Source organism: Botrytis byssoidea, assembly GCF_014898295.1.
Source record: "Botrytis byssoidea strain MUCL 94 chromosome Unknown BBYS_007, whole genome shotgun sequence".
Lineage (NCBI taxonomy): Eukaryota > Fungi > Ascomycota > Leotiomycetes > Helotiales > Sclerotiniaceae > Botrytis > Botrytis byssoidea.
The window spans coordinates 269837-287366 of record NW_024065848.1 but is presented as its reverse complement, the minus strand read 5'-3'; the positions used below and the strand labels follow the sequence as shown (position 1 = coordinate 287366).

The 17530-nt window shown below is 43.3% G+C and overlaps 6 protein-coding genes across 6 annotated transcripts; 1 reads left to right on the top strand and 5 right to left on the bottom strand.

The window, feature by feature from the left end:
• Positions 1 to 700: 700 nt before the first annotated feature.
• Positions 701 to 1377, bottom strand: EAE97_004134 (uncharacterized protein; the record flags this gene model as incomplete). Its single annotated transcript, XM_038874646.1, has 2 exons — positions 701 to 972; positions 1113 to 1377. The coding sequence occupies 2 exons, from the start codon at positions 1375 to 1377 to the stop codon at positions 701 to 703; spliced, it is 537 nt and encodes a 178-aa protein (XP_038734090.1).
• Positions 1378 to 3080: 1703 nt separating this feature from the next.
• On the bottom strand, positions 3081 to 4232 carry EAE97_004133 (uncharacterized protein; the record flags this gene model as incomplete). Its single annotated transcript, XM_038874645.1, has 2 exons — positions 3081 to 3180; positions 3241 to 4232. The coding sequence occupies 2 exons, from the start codon at positions 4230 to 4232 to the stop codon at positions 3081 to 3083; spliced, it is 1092 nt and encodes a 363-aa protein (XP_038734089.1).
• A 1326-nt stretch (positions 4233 to 5558) lies between these two features.
• Positions 5559 to 6956, bottom strand: EAE97_004132 (uncharacterized protein; the record flags this gene model as incomplete). Its single annotated transcript, XM_038874644.1, has 1 exon — positions 5559 to 6956. The coding sequence occupies one exon, from the start codon at positions 6954 to 6956 to the stop codon at positions 5559 to 5561; it is 1398 nt and encodes a 465-aa protein (XP_038734088.1).
• Positions 6957 to 8300: 1344 nt separating this feature from the next.
• EAE97_004131 (uncharacterized protein) lies at positions 8301 to 10107 on the bottom strand (the record flags this gene model as incomplete). Its single annotated transcript, XM_038874643.1, has 3 exons — positions 8301 to 8584; positions 8708 to 9966; positions 10049 to 10107. 3 exons carry the CDS (start codon positions 10105 to 10107, stop codon positions 8301 to 8303), a joined length of 1602 nt encoding a protein of 533 aa, XP_038734087.1.
• A 1316-nt stretch (positions 10108 to 11423) lies between these two features.
• EAE97_004130 (uncharacterized protein) lies at positions 11424 to 12267 on the top strand (the record flags this gene model as incomplete). The annotated part of the gene is made up of 4 exons (XM_038874642.1): positions 11424 to 11538; positions 11630 to 11798; positions 11938 to 12011; positions 12107 to 12267. The coding sequence occupies 4 exons, from the start codon at positions 11424 to 11426 to the stop codon at positions 12265 to 12267; spliced, it is 519 nt and encodes a 172-aa protein (XP_038734086.1).
• Positions 12268 to 13196: 929 nt separating this feature from the next.
• On the bottom strand, positions 13197 to 16280 carry EAE97_004129 (uncharacterized protein; the record flags this gene model as incomplete). The annotated part of the gene is made up of 4 exons (XM_038874641.1): positions 13197 to 13408; positions 13460 to 15654; positions 15706 to 16081; positions 16133 to 16280. 4 exons carry the CDS (start codon positions 16278 to 16280, stop codon positions 13197 to 13199), a joined length of 2931 nt encoding a protein of 976 aa, XP_038734085.1.
• Between the last annotated feature and the right edge of the window lie 1250 nt (positions 16281 to 17530).

The window sequence follows — 17530 nt, the reverse complement described above, 5'->3', positions numbered from 1 at the left end:
AAATAAATAGAGATTGTTTCTACATCTAACAAGCTTCTATATCCACTGCATACATATATAGGTATACATAAGGGAGACTACGCATTCTCCCCATTTCATCTCTATATAACAAAGGTAGATGCACAACCTCACTCAAATTTTTCATACAGAACATCTCCAACATAATGATTTAGTTCAGCCCAATACATATATGAATACGAATACTAATCTAGTCCCTCCCCTACCTCCTTTCTTTCTCCTCTCTCCAACCTTCGCTTCCCCTCCATCCCCTCCCCTCTTCATCACTCCTAAACATAAAATCCACAACACTTTACATTATATCACATACGACACACATCCCATCCGCTCTACGCATTCCCAAGCCCATCAAACCAATAAACAACATCAAATCAACTCACACTGAAAATTTGCTCAAGTATCATAGACTCATTTCCTTATTTCTTCACCTGTTCTGTTCTTTCCAGGTCTATCATTTATTATTCCTCTCTATACCCTAGTCCAAGATCCATGCACTTATACATCTAAACATATAAACATCGAACCCCAATGCGTACTATGTAAGTGGACGAATAATAACTCCGATAACCCATATTCTATTAAAGAAACATGCCATTCTCGAGTGATACCACATCAGATCATGACTTCAATAGACTGCCATTTCCTCCCCTCTGTCCCCCTTTCCTTCCCAGCCTATTCATAATCATCCTTTTCCCTTCCCCTTATAATTCGGCTGCCTCTCATAAGCATTCGGACTTCTTTTCCTTTCTTTACCCTTCTTTCCTTTTCCTTTTCCATGTCCACATCCATCTCCATGTTGATGATCGTGATCATGATCATGTCCACCACCTTTTCTTCCACCTCCAGAAGGTTTCGCACTCCCATCATCATCATCACTACTACTATCATCACTATCACTCGAACTTTCATCCGACGATTCATCGATGGGTCGAGGAGCGTGGTATATACAACAAACTATCAAATTCTCGTTAGTTCACCATTCCAAGAAAGGTATCAACCATTTAGATTCCACCTCTTCCCTTTCTTCTTTGAAGCAAGATCCTCCAATCAAAAATCCCAAAGACTCCAAAGAATAGAAAAATGAAGCAAAATACCTTTACTCTTCTTCCTCCCCAGTCCTTCATTATCCACCACATCTTCCGCCCACTGAATCCTCCTACCTCTTCCTAAACCCGTTTCTCCATCCGCACTACTCTCGCTTTCTGTATTTGGCGCACCCCTTAGGCGTAAAACCGGTGTATTTGTGTTCGATTGTGATTGCGTGATTGTTAGACTTCCGCGATTCTGTGGAGCAGTTTGTGCTTGTCCTTGAATCCGGGTCTGTGTTCGGCCTACTGGAGGGGTAGAAGTTGAAGCCATTGTTATGGCGGGGTCGATGAATTATTTGGAAGAGAATTTTTGGGTGAAGGGGGCTGTATATCGGGATAGGGTGGGCAGATAGGTAGATGGATGTATTTCGATGATGGTGCAGAAGGTGATTTGAATATAGGTTACTCGCAGATATCTTGTTTTTCTCCTTCCTCTTATTCCTTATTCGTCTTTACTATTACTTCTCGCGATAAATAGGTGTCGTAATAAACCCACTTCAAAAATCCTCGCGATCTTCTCTCTTCGAAAATCCAAGGGTTCTCAAGTCTCTCAGGAATCTGATTCTGTCTGCTGGTATTCGATAATCTTCCTTATCCCAAGATCTTTGATCTAACTTCGCGTCTTCGTCTTCCTATCGTATGATATTGCGTCGTGTCGTAACGTGGCGTATCGTATCGTATCCCACCAAATCACACCCTCCGTCGTATCTCTCACCCAATAAATCTTCGTCGCAGAGTCTCAGAACCGCGTACACGCAATCGCAGACACAGACGTACAATCTCGCCCTATTTCTTCCAAATCTCTCACAAGTTCTCTTCGAAATCCGCGACACAAATCTCTCTATTCGGATAATTCTTTCGCTCTTTTCTTCAACTTCGTCTTTGTCCTTGTCTTCGAGCTTCGGATTCGAGAGATGTGCGACGAGTTCAAGTCCTCGAGTGTAGGTATTGAAGTGATCTGATTCTTCCCTACACTTTTGTTCCCCCTTTCTTTCCTGAAGTTATTCTCCTCTCTATCGTTGCCTTCTCCTTATTTCTATTCTTATCCTTCTCGATCCTTTTGTCCTTCTATCAACTCAACACGTCAAACAACCACTCAAATCCCCCAAAATAAGTGAAAGAAGCAAAAAGTATCTTAACTCAAAAGAATCCTGATTTTAATCCAAACCCTAATCTTCAGCCCCACGTATGCAAATCTCTAGATCTCTAGATCTCAAACTCAAAATTTAAACTTTATCTGTATCTTTTTGAGACTTCTGTCATGTCATGCCATGTCATGTTAATCAACCAGTCACTTAAATTATTCATCATCAACCCCTCCTACAAAAATATCCGAGGCTAAGGCTAAGGCTGAGGCTGAGGCTGAGGCTGGGGCTGAAATTGCGCTGCTGATAGATTCGCCCGCGGTGAGTTCCAAGGTTGGCTAGTTATCTGTGGCGTCGTTGATTTAGTTCTCCACCTGGGCAGCTATAATATTTCCACTAGTGAGTGGACCAACTTATAACACTTACAAAACACTCAAAAGAAAGTACAATTTTACACGAACACTTATCAATTTCAAAAATAAAATAAAATTCGATATTATATTGAATATTACTCAAAATGATTCTTCAGATCTATCGAGTATTCAAATAATCTTAGAATTCTAAAAAAATAAACTAAAATACTTCAAATTCAAGCTCTAAATTTTAATATTATAGTTATCTTTTTGGATATAAATTTATATCTTACTAATAAGCTACCCCTTGAGTCTGTACACCTACTAGTCTAATAAAGCTTTATCGAGATGTGAAAGACAATAAATCACCGTTTAATAATACCTTCATCTTCTTCTAAATACTCAAATAAATACAAATTAACACATCTAATTCCCAACTCGAAATACTAAGAAAAATCTGGGAAGAATAGTTAGAATAAGAGTTAGACAATTAGCACTTATTCATAGACATAATGATAAGTCCTGTATACAATAGCTTATTCTTCTAGTGTGCGTCCATAACCTCTCAACTGGTCTCGATAAATGGTGTATGCATGAAGCCTCAAATCACCGTATTCATCATTGGTCTGTGGTGCGCTGCTCAATGTTAGCTTCCAACACAAAAACACGAATTGATGAGAGTAAAATGTTACTTACTATTCAACCCAAAGATCTGGGCCCTTGATGCGGAAATAGGACTTGCCGTTCTGGTTATCCTCCTTTGTGGTGGGACCGCTCCACGCAAAGTAAGTTTCGTTCAGTCCAGCTTTGATCTCAGCCAAGCGGGGCGCGTAGTGGATTGGGTTGAGAAGGCCAGCCCATTCAGAGACAAGGTCGACAACCAATGCTTGCTGGGCTTCGCTGAAAAGGCTCACACTGACACCTTCTGTGATGTACTCTTCGCCATCGTGACCAGGTCCAAGAGTGAGGGTGCTCACATCATGAGTGATGTTGGCTTGAGCGAAAAGGCTTTCGTCAAGAGATCCGACGAGAGAAAATGCGATGTCGTTCTCTGCGGCCAGCACGCGCTTCGTGACGTTATTGATGGCTGGCAAGCAACCGGTCAACAGTGGAGCGATGACGGCCTTACTACCGTACATGGCCATGTTGATCCCAAGATGATGTCCGCCAAACTGAATCATCCAAAGAGACGTCAAACTGGGCTGCCCGAAAAAGCCTAGCGTGTAACTTCCCAATCCAGCTTCATAGTCCACACCACGGTCCTCCTCGACTTGGTCGGCGTTCATGATCTCCTGAACCTTGTTGTAACCATCTTCACTAAACATGACGCGTAGCAGGTTCAGAACCGCTTCCTCTTGCGTGTCCGTGAAGTTGTCACGGGCCAACCCAACGCGATCCACGATGCCGACGGGGTAGTTGGTCCATACTGACTGACCGAACTGCTCAGCGGCAATGCCGCCGCTGGTCGAGGATCCGAAGTAAACCGGGGTTGCATTCCCGGCTGCTTCGTAAGGGTACACCAGTGATGCATTCTGCTCCGCGGTAAGAAGGCCTAGGAGAGTGTTGGCAGCGTCGACAATGGCCATCGACTGGGCAGTACCATCGTCGGCTTGCCTAGCTACGTGCGACTTCGAGGGAAGTGATTGCACTAGGGTGCACAAAGCAAGGAGAGAAAGTCCGAAAAGCATTGTAGAAGCCTTTTGTTGATTTGACGGATTCAAAAGAGTAGACAAGAATTAACAGCGAAGACAAGTAGAAGATGCAAGCGGGAAGGAAATACTCAGCTGTAGTTAGCTGTCTTGAAGTTAACATCGATAGAACATGCATCGCCTTCCTTATATAATGAAAATTTTGTTGCTCTGAAGTTCTCTCATGGTATGTAGAAACTGTTCATAGACAGCCAAGAAACGTTCCTACCGGTGTTACGCAGCCATCGACGTGTGCAGACAAGGCTTTGCAAATTAAAAGAGTCAAAAGAGGACTTGATTTACTTGGCGTCGACATATCTAGGTTGATATGCCTCTTCTATTTGGGTAAGAGAAATATGTCTCAATATACGTACGGACTGGTGACAAGAGTTGTACTTGATCAACAGTGCATGAAGGGGTGAAGTCACAATATGAACAATATTAATTTAACCCCTTTGGGGAAAATCCCCTCATGATTCGTATCACCTTTATATGGGACGTGAAGTTAAGCTTTTTCTCAATACAATTTATACAATAAAGGCATACGTATATGTAGTAATTAGTACAGAAGAGTGCGGATGCATCGTTCCATTCGGAATCGGACATTATAGCATCGGACACTATAACTTGAGGTACCAAAGCCTTTACATAACCATAACCCACCGTGTTCTCCTTCTCTTCTATACCCTCCCTCCCTCGAGTCTTTCCTCCGATCGTGAGGATCTACCATATTTGATTTTGATCAATGTCGGGTACATAAGAGGCCTTCGTAACCTGCAAAGAGTCCCCAACGTGGCAACCGCACGAAGCAGGAATATCCCCAACTTGGGAATACACATACATGATTGTCCTGTCACGGAAACAGCCTTTTGGGTTATGTGAAAGTAGTAAGAACTTTGATCTCGAGGTGGTTTAGACTAAACTTCAAGTAGGTGGTTGCTAAGGTAGTATAATATCAATAAGTTTGCTATTCTCGTAACTATACTATAAAAGTAATGGTTGATCTTACGCGCAAAGTTCTGCATTTTAATGGAGTCTCAATTCCGTATATAGACTTCCATACTCTACAAATCGACAAGTCAACTAAAACAAGTCGATGACCGCAAAGCTGAGTTCGATAGCTTTCGTGATCACGTGATATTTCCCGTTGTAATATGCTCACCAATCGACGAGGGCCACGGCACGCCTAGATTGTATTTGAGTATACAAACCAATATTATGGCTCCCCTAGAATAAATCTAAAGCTCCATAAATTCATTGCTCATAACCCATCGTCATCATCATCATTCATAGCTCATAAATCATCCCACAGCCAACATACCTCCCTCACAAAACCAGCCACCCAACCAGCACCCCCAAACCTAGCACTCCTCCTCCCGACCCCCTAAGCCTTCCCCCCATCCCCGGCACCTCCTTCTGAAGCACCTCCGTAGTCGTAGCCGTCGCCTGCACACTCACACTCTCACAACTAGCCGTTCCACAGGCCCACCCACTAGGACAACAATCCCCGCCCAAACTCGCCGCGCAACTCGTCCAACCCGTTGCACACGCTCCTGTTGCCGAAGTAATAGTTGCTGCCGATCCAACCGGAACCGCTACTGTGATTCCGCTACTCACTATTGTCGTTGATGATGTTGCGGGACAGGATGTCGTATCGCAATTTCTGCCCGTTCTACAACATCCTCCCTGATAATGTGCTGAGCAGGCATAGAAACCCGTGGGACATGTATCTTGAGTGATTGTTGAAGAAGTAGTTGTAGTAGTAGTTGAAGAATCACCTGTAGGACGAACGGGGACGACTCCTGAAGCAGATGTAGTTGTACTAATAGGAGTCGAACTTTGAGAGGTAGTACTCGATACGCTTGAAGATTTTGTGCTAGTAATCGTAGTGGTTTGAATCGTGGTCGTTGGAGTCGACGAAACAACAGTAAAAGTTTGGGTTGTAGTAACAACCACCACAAGTGATGGATTAATCACGCATCCAATCGAAGCACACACATAATTTGGTATACAACAACCTCCTCCTACGTCAGCAGCACAAGGTGTATTTGGCGAAGCGCAATTCGTGATAGTTCCTCCGCAATTTCCTCCACTAGGACAACATCCTACAGGTCCCAATCCAGTATCTGTGATTTGAAAGCATGTTTCATCAGTTGCGCAACAACTATTTGGATATCCGATTGATGAGCAATTCGATGTTCCCGTAGGACATCTAAAATCTCTTTTCTCCAGTATAGCCAACACGGCAGTCGAATCCTTTCTACGAGCTCGAATTTTTTCATAATCCAAGAGTCCTGAGTGATCTTCCGTATGCAATGCAAATGGTGCTCGAAAAGAAATAGGAATCGACGAATTCGCAAGTGATCTAGCCTCCTCCTTCAAATCTCTCTCCCTCAGAAACTTATCCCCTCCATCCAAACTCATGTGCGTATCCTCATTTCCAAATCTCCAATATCCCATGTAGAATTTCTCTCCTTCATCCTCACTCATTTTCAGTATCCCAACCGGACTTTTCGCAGCCACTACATCGCTCCCCTCCGACCCCTCACCTCTTTCCCTCCTCGCAGATCCATAAATCCAATCCTTAACATGTATCCAATCGCGAGGCCATAGAGCCAACAATCGATTATTATCAATGTCGACCGCCTGTACCGAATGTGTCTGCGAAATCAACAATATCAAAATCGAAGTTGGAAGACCTAAAATATTCGCCGAGAGACGCATTTCGAGAATGGCTTATCCAGCCAGCTCCCGATCTAAAAATTGATAGCAGAGTGGAGACCGCCTAATCGATATGAATACTAGGATCAGCTTTCGAGAGCTAAAGAGCTATATTCGGTAGATCAAAGGCAATGCAGTGATGCATACAAAGTCGCGACAAATTAAATTGACATGACAAATGGAAAAGAAGCTTCTTTTAAGGATTATGCAAGTAATAAGTATGTAGTAGTAGTGGAAATAGGAAAGGAAAGAAAACTTTCCTAAAAGCGCGCAAGAAACGAGGCTGGGAAATCAAGGGTTAAAACGGGGTTGATTCACCAGCTAGATGGTACCAAGTGAGACAATAAAAATCTCCGGTGGCTGGGATGCGAACTTATGAATGAGATGGAGTAGCAAACACAAACACACGACATTTGATACCCTTCAAAAATGGCTCAAAATCTTCACAAGTATAATAATATTGAGGTAGCAAATGAATGAGTTGTTTACTTTGATTTAGATTGAGGCGGAAGGAATGATATTATACTTGAATAGATACTCCTGACATTAGTAGAGTATTTATTATATTTTGCTACTGTATAAACATGCTTCAAATTTGTACTTTGAGAAATCACATTGCTTAAATATACTTGAGCTTTTTATGACTATGTTTCTTTAACTTGTTTATAGGGAATAGTAATAGTAGAGATCATTCATGTATTAACTAGGTGGCCCTCTTAAGAGAGAGTAACTCATTTCATAATTGTAATTTTACTACTTACAATACAAAGCATCTAGATATGGTTTCTTTCTTATGAAACCTTGGAAACATAGGAAATATCAAAGTACTCTAATAAGTAGATAGATACCTATACGTTTGTATACTCGCTTCACTTTCCCTTCAGATATAGCTTACATACTCACCTCTAATTATAACCCACTTTCATATTTTCACAAGAATTCCAAAATTCATTCTAAAATTAGATTTATTTTCAATTCATACTTCTTCAAACAAAAGAATAAATATATCGTCCATTCTAGTCACTCAAACTTCTCACTAGTCCACAAAATTTGTTGTATTCGAGAACATCTTATCCTAAAACTATAGGACTAATTCTCGGGTATGATTGAGCCCATCTCCTCACCCAAACTTGCCCAAGACCAACTCTCTGAGCTACCTTTCCACGCCAATGTAGTAGCATCACATTCAAAACCGGTAGATCGGCAACGATTGAGTCGCGACGTAGTTTATCATAGCCTTTGTATCTTACTTCTTGGAAGAATTTCTCCTTCGACTCAGGAAACAACTTTACTTCATCTTCTCGGGTAAAAGGCGCTTGATACAGATGCTCACTCGCTTGTGTATTGTCAAAAAAATCCGTAAAGCGGACTCGGACCATCCCGTATACCGGTAATGGAAATAGAAGCAAAGTCAAAGAAAGCCTTGTTGCCACCTTTACACATCTGCATGACCGTTTCCGCATCATATTTCGAGAGCTGAACTATCCTAGTCCATTGTTCATCTTCATTCCATAGAGAAAACTCAGTTGGTGATTCAGGCTCGCCAGAAAATGTGCCATAACATTCTAAACGTAACCTAGCAGTTTGGGTCAATAGCAACAAACGTCCAGGTATAAGAGCTGCATTGGTATCTTCATCGGAGAATTTTTTTGAGAAAAACCGATGTTCTTCTCTGCATATCCATTCGTACACGGGTGGGTGACTATCAAGGCATCAGTCCTCGCAGCGTTCTTGATTCAAGCTTTTGCACTTACAATCACGAAGATTGATCCAGTGCTCGAGATTATAGAACCTTTCTGTATGAGCTAATTGGTGCCATCCGTAGCGTTCCACTTTAGGTGGAATCAACATGACAAAATTGCCCTCTGCCAGTGAGAAATGAGCCCAAGTCGTTACCGGCACACTGTGAGAATGTCTACCAAATCTAAGAGGTCCGGCGACTGAACTCCATGACCAAGTTGGGAATGATGTAGTAGCTTCACTAGAACCGAGAGTTTGACTAGCTTGCTTCCACAAACACGGCCGCCAAAAAATATTTTCATCGAATTCATTCCAAGACATTCCTGATTGATGACGAATTCCAAGATGATTAAAAATCCCTGAGAACGCTTGGATTCTATCTGCATCATAGGTCAAGTACCGTTTTGAATATGTCTCTATTAACCTGTGGATATTGCGAGCTTCAAATTCGTATATTTCAAGACTCAAAAAACCGTTAGATAGAAATTCAAAAGTACTCTCATCATTACCGTTGAACTTATCTTTTGGGTTGCGCATGTAATATACTCCGAATTCTGTGAATATAAGTAATCTAGAGCTGAGAACAAGCTCTTGGAAAGTCCACGCTCTGGTGTACCATTTTGGAATTGCCTCCGGTTCTCCACGGAATGGATGAAACACAGCTTCTACTAAAACTATTTTGTGCAAAGAGATGACCCAGGGTGCTGTGGTCCGGGTCTTGCCATCAATCCCTGCTAGGCCACTTCTTGCGTCGTTCCCACACGCTCCTACTATGGTCAAGAATGCAGATGAGTAGATATCACCCATTCTCTCTATCTGAGCCAGTTTGATGTCATCACTCTCATCCTGCACAATACAGAGGCGGTCGACCCAAAGATATCTTTTGCCAATCATTGCACAGGCTATCATGGCATCTTTGATAGTTGCTGGAATATCTATTCTAGAGATAGAAAAATCTTTGGCAAGCTGCTGAACGTTGCTGACACACAGCATCAGGTCGCTGGTTATCTCCCCCCATACATAACTCAGCGCGACAAAGTCACAGTGATCAGGTGCTAAAATAACCTTGTCTTTTTCAACATCTATAACACGAAACTGTTTCGGAAGGACAAAGAAGCGTTCAGGTATGAGGTGGTTGAATTTGCTGTCGTATTCTTCAATCCACCCCTCAATTTGATCCCAATTAATTGGCTTCCGGGACATAGATCTGACAGGATCAGTCTGCCTTGCATGGGACAATTGGGATGGCGTAAAGTCAAATCCTCGAGTAGATCTGGACCGTGTAGCTATCTTCAAGCTTCACATCGATAGAAAACCCCTTTCTCTGTGAAGTTTTGGTGGCAGTGACAACATACTTGTCCAACGAATCCTCAGTAAAATCTTTATTTTTCCATCGAAAATCAAAGAATTCCATAATTTCAGAGCAAAGCTTACAGTTCGACCGACCCTTCAGTTCATTAACCATGCCTAATCCGATTTCGATGGCGATATCCGATGACCATCCTTCCTCATGCAATTTCCTCACCACCTGTTGAATATTCTCTGTAATTTTGGAGAATCTACCCCTATCATTTCTCCCCAACTAATATCCATATAGTTCCTTCCCCGCATGCTGAATGTCCTCTAGAGCTTTGGTGAAATGACTGCGATTGTCACTCGCAAACCAAGAGTGACTACAAGAAACCAAATGTTGTAAACGAAGATGCCTGCAAACTTCACAAATCTGAAGAGTTTGGTCTTCTTCCGAGTCGCATGTTGCGCATGGTTCATGAAAGAACTTCTCACGAATTTTCTGAAGCATAGAAGATTCGCATTCCAGAGCTGGCAGAGTTAGACTATCACATAATGAGCACGATGGAATATCCATTTTTGGAGAAACATAGTAGGTGATCGCAAGAAAAGCATTTCAGGAGAAGACGTGCAAATTTGTGTGTATAAATACTTTTTAGTTGGTTCATGGATAGTTGAACGATGTTGTGTTGTATGATTAATTTAATCTCAAATCTAAAAATACCTGACCTGGCTCGCCTGGGTAGGGTAGCACGTAGGTATTAGGTAAGGTTAACTCCGCATTTGCTTCCCTTTTTAATGTTGTCATGAATATGAGTTTACCCGCACGCATTTGTAAGCAGAAGTATATATACCTGAGGCATATACATATATATCAACCAAAGTAAACATTCTTCATTATCAGAATCAGAATCGAAATCTAAACACTCGAGTATACAAATAAAATAAAAAATAAGAATTAAATGCCCCAACTCCAAACTCTAAACTCAATCCATAATCCATAATCCATAATCCATAAATCCCATTCCCCTCAAATAACAAAAGATCATCACTAGATAATACCCTTATACCAAAACATACTTACCCAGCAACCTGTCTACCTATACATCTATTCCCGCTCCCGGTGAGCTGCGCCAAGCTATACCCTGCATACTTCGACACCAATGACACCAATGACATGAACCCCTCATTTCATTAATCACGTATTAATTAGTAAAGACTGATTTTATATCCATATCCATATTCATATCCATATCTATCCCACCCACACCCACACCCACACCCAATCCATCCTCCCAATCCATCAACCCAACTCACCAACCCAATCCCTCACCAAACAATAAACCAAACCCCCCCCCCCCCCCCCCCATCGATAAAACCCGTAGGTGCCCATACCAATAAACCCAGCGGAAACAACACAACACACCACAACCCCAAACGATGCCCCGCACCGACGAAGCAACCACCTTCTACCACTCAGTCTACCTTGCCATCCAAGAAATTCCCCACGGAAAAGTAACGACATACGGACATATCGCGCGACTGATAGGAACACGTGAGTTTTTCTTTCTTTTCCCTTCAAACAAATCCTTCAAACAAATCCTTCAAACATATGACTAACAACTAACCCCTCTCCTCCCACCCAGCCAATCGTCCCCGCCAAGTAGGAATTTGTCTTAAGCATCTTCCTAGTTCTGTTTCTGCTTCTGCCTCTTCTTCTACATCTACATCGAGTACCACGTCTAATCCCCTCTTCCACAACGGAAACGTACCCTGGCAGCGAGTGATTAATGCAAAAGGGGGGATAAGTCCACGGTATGTATTTTTGTACTTCCCCTCATCTCCCTCATCTCCCTCATCTCCCTCATCTCCCTCATCTCCCTCATCTCTCTCCAAACTCCAAACTCCAAACTCCAAACTCCAAACTCCAAACTCCAAACTAACCCCCGAAAAGCAGTCACCCCTCGGGCGCCCAAAACCAAGCCGCAATTCTACGTAGTGAAGGGGTCGAAGTGACGACTGATGCTTGTATGTCTCCCCTCTCTCTCCCCTTCTCCCCTTCTCCCCTTCTCCCCTTCTCCCCTCTTCCCAACTAACTAACCCCCTCCCTCCTCCCAAAATAGTAAACACCCACCACATCTCCCTCTCCACCTACGGCTGGTTTCCGCGTCAACTGCCAAGCGAAGAAGCCGCCGGTCTCGATCCACCTATCAATTCTGATTCCGAGTCGGAGTCGGATGCGGGTGTGGAAGATGGTGATGGTGATGGTGATGCGGAAGAATGATAATGATGTAGAAGAATAATTGTTCTCCTGTTTCGTTTCTTGATTTATAAAATTACCAATTCTTTGTATATATCAATCATCGTATAGTAAACCAGGTTCGGAGAGGGCAGAATGAAAAGGTGCATGGCATAGATGGGTGAGGTTTGCTTGGGAAGTCGCTGAGATTGTGATTAAAATCGAAAACACCATTCAACTCAGCACATCGCCTCACATCGCATCAAATCAATCATATCGAAAACTCAAAATGGTGATGGAATGGTGTTTATGCATATAAATCTAAAGCTATGTAAGATACATAACCACAATGGCAGTAGAAAAGTATAATCCACTACCCCATCAGCAAAAAAAAATCTTTATAATTCATTCATTCCTTCCATCATATCTCCATGTATACATTTTCATCAAGCCATCTCTCATAAGATGGAATCCTGCATCGCATCTGCTATTCTGGCCAGCTCACCAAATGCTTAATGAATGATTATTTCATTGAAGATAAAAACATTCCACGCAGATGGTTCCCTTCCTTCCACCCCACTGTACAGTTGGATTGTGAGTTGTCCAATAAACTTAATAGCAGTCGAATCCATCATCCATTTGGCCAAATCTTCTGATACAATCATCAGATATACATCTCAAAGGCAGTATATAATTGTCCATACTACACAGCTAAGCAAAAAATAAATTTGTATCAATGAACCACCATTGATTTTGAGATCAAACCGGTGGGATGGATCCAACTGCTTCGATCTCTGGATTATTGATGCCAATGATCCAAATAAGGTCTAATGAACTATACTGATGCAATCACTATAAAGATGCGACAAATAAAGATCATAGACTTGATGCTGTTCTCCTCCATATTGTCAAAATGCATGATGCTAAAGCATCGACGTGATGAATATATTTTTCCAAAGTCAGAGCAATTTCGCTCATTTACTCTCATCGGCTCCAGGATTGGTTTGAGCTTGAGGGCCAGTAGGGACTTGGTTGTTGGGTGGGCCATGTGGGTGTTGGTTGTGTCGGAAATTTTGTTTACTGCCATTGAAATCTGGGTTATATTGATTTCTTGGACCCCCCTGAAGATTCTGAGGGCTTGTAGCGTATTGGTTAGGTGCTCCATAAGCACCACCTCGCATTGGCACTATTGATGTATTAGAATATGTTGAAAGATTTCTTGAACTTCTAAACTTACTCTGATTTGGGATTGGTTGAGGGAAAACGGGTGTTCCATATTGAGGGACTGGGCTCATACCATACATAGGTTGTGGGTGACCTTGTTGAGAACCTTGATTCATCATCATTGGAGCACCTCGGCCAGGACTTGGGTAACCGCCATTTGGCATAGCTGGAGGATGCCCGTTATTCGGTGGCATGAATTGACCTTGTCCGGGTGGGTACATCATTTGAGGACCAGGTCCCATTGTTTGTGGAGGAATGAATCCACCTGCAGGGTTAGCCATCATAATTGGTTGACCCATATGACCTTGTTGTGGCATAAATTGATGAGTTTGAGAAAGGGATCTGAATGGTGGCATTTGAGGTGCCCCAGGGTAAGAGACCATTTGTGGGTTGTAAGCCAATTGAGCATTTCCCCCCATGGGAGAATGGAAGGCTGCCATTGGAAGCTGTTGCATTCTTGGTGACGAAAAGGATTGTGCAGAATGCGATGGCATCATACGTAACTCATCAGCATTGAATGTTGGGGCAGGATGACCCATCTGAGCTCCATGCATATTGATAGGTGGTTGACGTGGGGATTGTCTAGCATTCATGTTGTGAACGCCAGATTGAAGATGGAATGGCAATTGATGTTGGTGTGGTACTTGTGGAGCTGCTTGTGGTGGGTGTGGCTCCGATACAACGGGTGTGGTAGTAGGGAATGGTGCCTTTTCAAAGACTTGTATATAAGACTCCGTTGGTGCATCACTAGCAGTGAGTTTCCATAGCAAGTGAGTATCATAAGCTGGCTTCAAACCACCATTTGCTAGCCAGTTCTTCCCCTCTCCTGGCTTAAGACTCTTGATGAGCTCCATTGCATCATATTTGCCTTTGAGTGAAGGACGCGCGCTCTTAGCCATTGGTTTACGGCGAATCAAGGAACGTGCGACCGGTGTTGTTGAAGCTTCTGGAGCATTGGCTGCTGAGCGAGGACTTGAGCCACTGCTTGGACCAGCGGGACTAAAGTCCTTTGCGAATGCATTGGGCCGAAATTCGCTGACGCTCGCATTCAATCTCGGGCCACCTTGTGCACTCGCCACGCCACTTGAACGACGGGAGAAATTTGGATCGGCAGTGTTCGAAGGACCAGTAGGAGGAAGTTTGGCTTCGTGGGCTGGCATGACATTGGATGGAACTTGAGCTGGTCTATTTTGTTCGATATTTCTTAATCGCTGGGCCAAGTGTCCAGCGGTGCCACTTCGGGGCATGGTCTGCTGTGCTGGAACAGGTCTGTCACCTCGAGAATTTTGTGTGAAGCTGTGAGAACCTTGAGGATAAGGTCCACGATTGACGGCTTGGCGACCAGACGTAACGGGCGGTGGCGATATAGTATGAGTAGAGGTGGTAGTAGCGGAACGTTGTGCAGAAACTCCGTCTGCACCTGGTGTAATTGGCTTTACCGAATCAGTAGGATTGAGCTTTGCTTCTTCAGCATTGCGTTGTGCTTTCTCTTGGATCGCCTTTTGCTTTGCTGGATCCTTAGCAATGATAGGGACGAGGTCCGATGGAACTGGAGTATGCAACTTGAAGTCATTGGCAAATTTCTTGAGGTCATTCAACTTGATTTGCTTATCATTCTTGATCTTGTTGGCGCGAATTTGCGAAACATTGTTCCTTTGAGTTGCAGCAAAGGTCTTGAAAGCCTTGGAAACATCAGCCTCAACAGTCGCAGTAGCATTTGGCCCACCCATATGTTTGACTGGTGGGGGAATTGTGCGGCTTGCAGCAGGAGCCACAGTCTTTTTGAGCTCTGGAGTGGGAGTGGTACTCGAATCCGTGGTAGCAGGTGGAGTTGCGACCTCTGGCTTTGTTGACTTCGCGGCTGAAGCTGGTTTTGCCTTCTCGGCGGGTTTATCTGCGGGTTTATCTGCGGGTTTATCGGCCTTGGCTCCTGCAAACATGATGGCTGAGTCGACGAGAGTACGATCTGCCGGAGCAGCAACTGGGGCCGTAACTGGAGCTGGAGCTGTAACCGGAGCTGGAGCTGTAACCGGAGCTGGAGCTGTAACCGGAGCTGTTACTGGAGCAGCAACGGGAGCAGCAACTGGAGTAACAACTGGGGCAGCTGCGGGTGCGCGGTCAACTGGAGCACGCTTTCCAGGTGGTTGATATGCACCCTTCGATGCGGTGAGGGGTGGGAAATCCTGTTGTCTGCGAACGCCACTGTATCTGCCAATATGTTAGCAATTATATGCAAGGGACAGAATCTAAGAAACTCACTTGTCTTCTTCATCCAATCCATTCTCATTTGGTCCGGTGTGGTCCGCAATACGTTCTTCTGCAACATGAGAGTTCATTGCCGTGCTGCGTTCAATCTCTCTTGCCTTTCTATCTGCCTCGGCGACTCTCTGCGAATACTGCGGATGACTTGTGTTGATCTGGGTTGTGTAGATATTCTCATCGTAGTCTGTCTTCAAGCCAAATCGTCGCTCATTCTCTGCGAATTGATCCCAAGGAGCCACTCTTCCTCCTCGACCTGATTCCAAGCCACCATCATTATCGGCGGGCTTGTCAGGAACCCATCTTTGCAACACACGCTCTCCTTGGTTTCGGTTGCCAGAAATCGCAGTGTCTGTACGGAAAAAGCTCGAGTTACCTGCGAAGGTTAGCATTTGTGATGTCATTGACACAATGTAGAAGGACCAACCATTTTGCGATCTGCCATCAACCTTTCCATTACCATTTCCTCGAGCATCTCCCATATCTTTTCTTTGCGACGTCATGTTTCCTGATTGCTCTCGGTACTTTGTGCCGCCGTTGGGAAGGTCGTTGCCCTTTTTTCCTTGTTGTACCATATTCAACAACTGATGATCAGATGTGTATCTCAATTCTCTTGAATTTTGTCGTGGTATGTGTATGATTTATTCGAAGAGATATCTGAAGAGAAAATAAATTAGTAACCCAATCCATGTGAATATAAGATTTGAAGGTGAATGTTGGAGGTAGGTAGGTAGGTAATGTGAGTGTGATTCGGCTTTTGGTTACACAACGCACAATAAATGCGCAAAGCACTTCGTCAACCATGCATGCAATCGATGGCTGAGTGAGTGATAGAAAATCATAGCTGGGGAAGAGAGAGATGGAGGGGACATGGCTCAATACATACCACACAAATGGAAAATCTCCAAAACACACCCTTCCTATGATCTTCTCAAATCGCGCCCAATATGTGCGTGGTGGTGTCAAGGCTGGAGGATTCGCGAATAATCTGGGGTTCAATGAGGAACTGGTCCCAAGTCGAAGATAAAATTCTAAATGGAAAAGGAATGTGGTTAGCATACATGCAATGTCATGCACAATTGCAGTAACTAAAGAAGTGAAATTGTGATGTATGTGGTGGTGGTTTGAGTTGATTGCGAAAGCGAAAGCTCCAAGCTTAATCAATCGTGTCCAAAAGAAAGGCTGGGGTTGTTGTAAAAGTGTATAATAGTAATAATTATTATACTACTAATAATGACTTTTACGTGTGTGCGTGTGTGTATGTATGTATGGATGTATGTGTGTGTAGAGGGAATTTAAAGAAGCATCTTGTCTCACCTCGTATGGTCAAAAGAATTAAGAGAGGAGAAGGGAAGAGAATAAAATAAAATAAAATGAAATAAAATAAATGGAATCCAAATCAAAGAGACCTCCACTGCTCTCCCTTTCGTGATGAGTGAAGATGGTTACAGTATATCGTAACAGATCAAACAATCATGGAAAGTTGTGAGTGTTGGGAGGGGGAAAATTGGGTGGTGCTGGTTATTTTGGATCCTTCAGAAGAGGGGAAATGTTAATAAGAATTTCGAAAAGGGGTGGTTCGGGTGAAGGAGGGAGTGTCAGTAGTGTTAGTTTTGGGTAGTTCACCAGGTTAAAGTTGGGTGATGGAAATGATGTATGTACTCAAGCGAATGAGGGGATTTTGGCTTGGGTTTATCAAGAGATGGGTAATAAGTAGGTAGGTAGGTAGGTAGGTAGGTAAATGGAAAGTAATGTGATAGAGAGAGTACTGTAGATACATACCTAGGTAGAATGTATTAAATCTCCTTTCTCGTTTTCTCATAAA